This window comes from Sprattus sprattus (genome assembly GCF_963457725.1).
Source record: "Sprattus sprattus genome assembly, chromosome: 21".
Lineage (NCBI taxonomy): Eukaryota > Metazoa > Chordata > Actinopteri > Clupeiformes > Clupeidae > Sprattus > Sprattus sprattus.
This window is the reverse complement of record NC_137919.1, coordinates 5,235,028-5,242,274: the sequence shown is the minus strand read 5'-3', so window position 1 is coordinate 5,242,274 and position 7,247 is coordinate 5,235,028. Positions and strand designations below refer to the sequence as shown.

At 47.0% G+C, this 7,247-nt stretch overlaps 1 protein-coding gene across 1 annotated transcript in view; it reads left to right on the top strand.

The window, feature by feature from the left end:
* Positions 1–6,965, top strand: part of LOC308382369 (urea transporter 1) — a gene marked incomplete at both ends in the record, with an annotated part of 21,134 nt that extends 14,169 nt beyond the window's left edge. Inside the window, 3 exons of the mRNA XM_080860091.1 lie at positions 2,537–2,671; positions 3,425–3,474; positions 6,786–6,965. Of these exons, the coding sequence (XP_080716217.1) occupies positions 2,537–2,671; positions 3,425–3,474; positions 6,786–6,965 (365 nt within the window). The remainder of the gene's footprint in view (positions 1–2,536; positions 2,672–3,424; positions 3,475–6,785) is intronic.
* Positions 6,966–7,247: the final 282 nt, after the last annotated feature.

Below are 7,247 nucleotides of genomic sequence, written 5' to 3'. Positions count from 1 at the left end.
AGGAGATGAGAGATGGGAGGGGAGGAGAGAGAGGAGAAGGAGAGATGAGAGAGGAGGGGAGCGGATAGAGGGGGGGAAGAGAGGAGAAGGAGAGATGGGAGGGGAGGATAGAGGGGGGGGAAGAGAGGAGAAGGAGAGATGGGAGGGGATGATAGAGGGGGGGAAGAGAGGAGAAGGAGAGATGGGAGGGGAGGATAGAGGAGGAAAGAGGAGAGGGGATGGAGGGAGAGGAGAGGACATGAAGGAAAAGAAAGGAGGTGAGAGGTAATTTAGAGTGAGAGAGTGACTCACTCACAGAAGGCCTGGCGTTCTTGTCAACACAAAGATATGAAGAGAAGAGATGAGAGGAGAAAATGATAGAGGAGAGGAGAAGAGAAGAAAGAGGAGAGGAGGAGAAGAAGAGAGACAGATAAGAAATGTAAAGTAGAGGAGAGTGTTGGGGTGACTCACTCACTCACTCACAGAAGGCCTGCTGTACTTGTCAACACTCAGAGATATGCAGAGATGAGATGAGAGGAGAGGAGAGGAGAGGAGAGGGGAGGTGAGGAGAGGAGAGGAGAGGAGAGGAGAGGAGAGGGGAGGTGAGGAGAGGAGAGGAGAGGAGAGGAGAGGAGAGGAGAGGAGAGGAGAGGAGAGGAGAGGAGAGGAGAGGAGAAGAGAAGAGAAGATAGAGGAGAGGAGAGGAGAGGAGAGAAGAGAAGAAGAGAGGAGAAGAGAAGATAGAGGAGAGGAGAGGAGCGGTGAGGAGAGGAGAGGAGAGGAGAGGAGAGGAGAGGAAAGGAGAGGAGAGGAGAGGAGAGGAGAGGAAAGGAGAGGAGAGGAGAGGAAAGGGTTGAAGTAGAGAGATGATCCTCATATGTAGAGATGAGAGGAGAGGAGAGGAGAGGAGAGGAGAGGAGAGGTGAAGAGATGAGAGGAGAGGAGAGGGAAGGAGAGGAGAGGAGAGGAAAGGGTTGAAGTAGAGAGGAGAGGAGGAGGGGTGAGAGGAGGAGAAGAAAGGAAAGAGGAGGAGAGGGGATGAGAAGAGGAGAGGGATGAGAAGAGAAGATAAGAAAGGAAAGGGTCGTAATATAGAGGAGAGGAGAGGACAGGAGCTGAGTACTGCTGAAGCCTTCATCTTGTTAAAATGGAGTTTGTCTTTGGCACTGTTTCTTGTCGCCTTTGTGCCGTAATGGCGTTAAGCCTTGGGTTCTCTAAAGCACCTTGAGACCATGTTCAGTGTTAATAGTGCTCTGTGCAGACTTGGGTTCTCTAAAGCACCTTGAGACCATGTTCAGTGTTAATGGTAGTCTGTGCTGACTTCACACTGAAACAAGATGACAGATCAACTTGGCCTTTTGCATTGCAACTATGTTCCCCTGAACCACCGTTTTAAAACTACGGAGGGAGATAGAGGACAAAAAAAAGTGAGGAGACATGGCTCCTCTTGGTTTTGGCATAAATTGATATCCGAGGAAGATAATGACAATGACTGTGCAGTTTAAAACCGTCATCTTCAGTTTGCCAAACTCGTTCTCAGCAGAACACTTCAGACCGCACCTGGTATGAAGTCTCAATGTCTCAATCAGTCGGAACTGAGGCCTGTTTTTTTAGAGTGAGTGGCTTTCACACACACACACACACACACACACACTCACACACTCACACAAACACTCACACACACACACACACACACACACACACACACACACACACACACACACACACTCACACACACACACACACAGAGACACACACACACACACGCTAACAATGTCTAATGTGTATTATCAGGAATGTCACTAGTTTGTACAAATTAATATATTTTCCCAGCACGCCGATATGACGTGAGCCAGTAGCAGCTCTAGCTTGTAACAGATGCTGCAGTTTGCCTTAGACTGCCGTGCAGATGCTCAGACGTCACATCTTGCATCTTAATCACCGCTGCTATTATTAGGAGCCATTGATGATAGTGCTAGGCATCCAGTTAGCAGTGAATCTCGAACAAAAGGGTTTGAGTGAGAGAGACAGAGAGAGGGAGAGAGAGAAAGAGAGAGAGAGAGAGGGGAGAGAGAGAGAGAGAGAGATAGTGGGAGAGAGGGAGAGAGAGTGATAAGAAGAGAGAAGAGAGAGGGAGAGAGATAAGAAGAGAGAGAGGGGGGAGAGAGATAGAGAGAAAGTGAGAGAGGGAGAGAGAGAGAGAAAGAGATAGTGGGAGAGAGGGAGAGAGAGAGATAGGAAGAGAGAAAGAGTGAAAGTGAGAGAGGGAGAGAGAGGGGGGGAGAGTGAGAAAAAGAGAGTAGGAGAGAGAGATGGGTTGGGGAATGCAAGGCGTTGTCTCTGGTGCCACCACTTGGTGATGAGATGATACTACAACAGACATGACATCGCTCCCCATTTACAAGACAGAGGTATACTTAGGCAGCACTGGATGAACTGTCCTTTAGTACCTCAATAATGTCTTGATACAATCAGTAAAGTGGGTCTGACTTACACAGCCTGGGTTTTCCATGCAGCCTCACTGATTAAGTAAGGCGCTCTTTGTCTCCCCCTGCAGGTCTATCGATGGCAGTGCGGCATGAGGCTCTTTATTCCGGCCTATCGGGGTTCAACGGAGCTCTGGGCTGCATGGCAGTGGGAGGGCTCTTCTTCACTTTCAACTGGAAGACACATCTCTTTGCCATCGCTAGCGGTAACAAGTCTGCCTACCTAGCATGCTAAAGTCCAAATACTTTCAACCTAAACCCACAGATAGGCCAGGCAAAATAGCCCATTTTGGAGCCAAAAATAGAATTAATTGTAAAATAATTCTTTTCAGCATAGATCATTTCTATGAGGTGTCAAGAACAACATACCAAAAGTTCTGAGAAATCCTAGTTGAGGATGAAATATGTTTAATTCTCATCAATCTGAGATGTGTGCTAATAATGCATGGCAAAAATACACCTCAAAAATGTAATTTTTTCCTTTACTCCTATCAAAATAAAACTGTGAAGTACAATGAAAGTACCCATGAAAAGTAAAACATTTTGTACCACAAGTTTCTTTTGAAATGAATTTGAATATGCACATGAGCGTCACACTTATTGAATATGTCCTGATTGCATAGGCAGTAACACCATACCCCTGGCAGGTACTACCAAGCCAGGCAGTTTTCAGGTTAGAGGCCAGTCTAAAAGCAACATTGCCATCTCCCATTGGCAGTAGGATGATTGGATGAAGATTGGGCTGATGTATTTGTCATGCATATGAATAGTGTTTCTGCCTATGGACATATTCAATAAGTATGGAGTTCCTGTGAGATTTCAAATTAATTTCACAAGAAACTTGTAGTCAAGCCACAGCAGCCCTGTAGGCACTAGCAGATACATGAGATGTGTGTGTGTGTGTGTGTGTGTGTGTGTGTGTGTGTGTGAAACCTGTTTCCTTTTTATTCCTCCCCTAGCTTTCCTCTCAGCATACACAGACATTGCCCTGAGCAATCTGCTGGGCACGGTGAGTACACACACACTCACACCCACACACAAGAGAACACATGCATACACATTCTTATACACACACACTCACACACACACATACGCACAAAAGAGAACACATGCACACACATTCTTATACACACACACACACACATACGCACGCACACACACACACACACACACACACACACAAGAGAACACATGTACACACACACCCTTATACACACACACTCACACCCACACACCCTCACACACAAAAGAGAACACATGCACACACATTCTTATACACACACACACACACACACACACACACACACACATACGCACGCACACACAAACACACGCACGCACACACACACACACACAAAAGAGAACACATGTACACACACACACCCTTATAAACACACACTCTCTCTCACACACACACACACACACACACACACACGCACACACACACACACACACACGCACGCACACACACACACACAAAAGAGAACACATGTACACACACACCCTTATACACACACACACACACACACACACACATTGCACCCCGAGGCAGCCTTGAATAGCTCTGTGTACGATGATGATTACTATTTCATGAGGGCGACTTCTCAAAGGACCTGGTCTGTTCCTTCCTCCACTCATTATTGAGCCACGGTGTGTGTGTGCCTCATGTCCTATTCAGCTGGCAAACACCAGCCAACGACCCTGTGCTTCCGATCAGTGCTTGGCACACACATACAGTACATACCTATGGCACAGTTTCTGTGTGGTGGTGGTGGTTATTGAGCCATGGTGTGTGTGTGCCTCATGTCCTATTCAGCTGGCAAACACCAGCCAACGACCCTGTGCTTCCGATCAGTGCTTGGCACACACATACAGTACATACCTATGGCACAGTTTCTGTGTGGTGGTGGTGGTTATTGAGCCATGGTGTGTGTGTGCCTCATGTCCTATTCAGCTGGCAAACACCAGCCAACGACCCTGTGCTTCCGATCAGTGCTTGGCACACACATACAGTACATACCTATGGCACAGTTTCTGTGTGGTGGTGGTGGTTATTGAGCCATGGTGTGTGTGTGCCTCATGTCCTATTCAGCTGGCAAACACCAGCCAACGACCCTGTGCTTCCGATCAGTGCTTGGCACACACATACAGTACATACCTATGGCACAGTTTCTGTGTGGTGGTTGGTTGTTTGTGCATAAATATCAATGAAGTAAAACAAGTATACTGTATGTAGTACTCATTAGATGTTTTACGACATTTCTCACCGTTTTACGATACTAACAGTGCAACATTTACATTTACATTTACATTTAGTCATTTAGCAGACGCTTTTGTCCAAAGCGACGTACAAGGGAGAGAACAATCAAGCTAAGAGCAATAAAACCTGGTGTAACAATAAATACTGCTTATTTTTTTCAAAAAAATTGAAAACGACATAGAAAGAAAAAGAAGTGCGGGCCTGTCACTGCTTAAGTGCAAGTTAAGCCAAGGTGCCAGAATACTGCATAGAATAATGTCCTGGGTGTAATTCAAGGGTATAATCAATGGTCAGATTAAATATCACTTCTGATCTGTTCTGCACGACAAGTGGCTTACTCCATCTGTGATGCCTCTTCTTGTCTGAACATGCTATGCCACCTATGAAGGTCTACTCGTGATAGAGATCAGCAGATAGGCACGCCAGTCTCTCAACACTGCTCTTTCTTTCCAGCTCAGAGAAGAGCTGCATCTCCCCCATGATCAAACTGATTTGGGATCATTACCTCAGAGAAGAGCTGCATCTCCCCCATGATCAAACTGATTTGGGATCATTACCTCAGAGAAGAGCTGCATCTCCCCCATGATCAAACTGATTTGGGATCATTACCTCAGAGAAGAGCTGCATCTCCCCCATGATCAAACTGATTTGGGATCATTACCTCAGAGAAGAGCTGATTCTCCCCCATGATCAAACTGATTTGGGATCATTACCTCAGAGAAGAGCTGCATCTCCCCCATGATCAAACTGATTTGGGATCATTACCGTATGGACTTGTTGGAGGCATGCCTGCGCTACCTCATGGATTGTGTGTGTGTGTGTGTGTGTCTGTATGTGTGTATAAGAGTGTGTGTGTACATGTGTCCTCTTTTGTCTGTGTGTGTGTGTGTGTGTCATGGATCGACTCATGGTATGTGTGAAGGGCATTTGCTCTGCTCTATATCACTTGAAACTGTGAAATTGTCAGGGTCGATCACTAACCTGCGTCACCACGCCCCCTTCACCCACACACATATTCCGCGATTTTTTTTTCTAGGCCTACTTGAAGTTCTGCAGCCGTTATCCTTCAGAGGGACAACTTAAGTCGAGGAGGGCAGACGGGCAGTTGCCTTAGCAACCTTAGCCCCCTCCTGTGCACCTCCCTGTGTGTGTGTGTGTGTGTGTGTGTGTGTGTGTGTCTGTGTGTGTGTGTGTGTGTGTGTGTGTGTGTGTGTGTGTCTGTGTGTTTGTGTGTGTGTGTGTGTGTGTGTGTTGCATTGATCGACTCAGTATGTGGGTCCACAGGATCTGTGACCTGTGAAACAATGGCGGACGTGCTCTGATATCTCCAGCTGTGCTAGTGCTAGTTGGCCCAGGCTTGAGTCCTGATCGCTGCAGGTTGTCTGTAAGTCGCATTGGATAAGAGTTAGATATCTTTACTATTACAGTTTACTATAATATTTAGATAAGAAATAATAGTTACTGTACGTACCTTTACTATTACAGTTTACTATAGTATTACCTGCCATAAGGAAGGGATGCTTGGCTCAGCAGCAGCAACTGTGAAAACTGACAGCAGACAGATGGATACCACTCAATACACCAGAGGCAGAAAAAGAGAGAGAGAGAGAGAGAGAGAGAGAGAGAGAGAGGGGGGGGGGGGGGGAGAGAGCAAAGCGATTACTGTTTACAGAACTGAGAAACCCAACTCTAGTAGCCATGCGTGGTTAGAATACACAGGTACACATACAGTTATGCACACACGCACACACCAATGTAGATTCACACACAAACAAACACCTATGACCACACACGCACGCACGCACGCACGCACGCACGCACGCACGCACGCACGCACGCACGCACGCACGCACGCACGCACGCACGCACGCACGCACGCACGCACGCACGCACGCACGCACGCACACACACACACACACACACACACACACACACACACACACACACACACACACACACACACACACACACACACACACCTATTTGCACTATTTGCACTAACTTAGCTTGATACTTTAACAATACTTTTTACAATCCCACAATGCCCTTCTCATCCACAGGTGGGCCTCCCAGCATGCAGTTGGGGAGCGACACTCATCGCCACCCTCATGTTGCTGTTGACAGCCCAGCATCTCTCCGCCTACAGAATCCCTATTGGCCGAGTGGGATCACCAGAACACAACCTGCTCAAGCTCAGCCAATGGGAGGAGGGGGCCAAAGATGACAGCACAGATGTGTGACCTAAAATACACACACACTCACACACATACACAACAAACACTTTTTTTTTTATCTTGCACAATGTCACAGACCAGTCTTTTAGTCATGGCGTATTGACGTTGTTAGGCTGTTCTTTTTCCACCACATGGTATGTTACAGGTTACAGTGGGGTTGTCACAAATAAATTGCCAATTTTTGCATCCGACTTATCCCTCTCCCAGTAGCTTACGGTAAGACAGAAGCCAGTGGTGGCCCTGTTCTTCCTTGTTGTGCCTAAAATGTCCTGTTCTTCGCTCATCCTT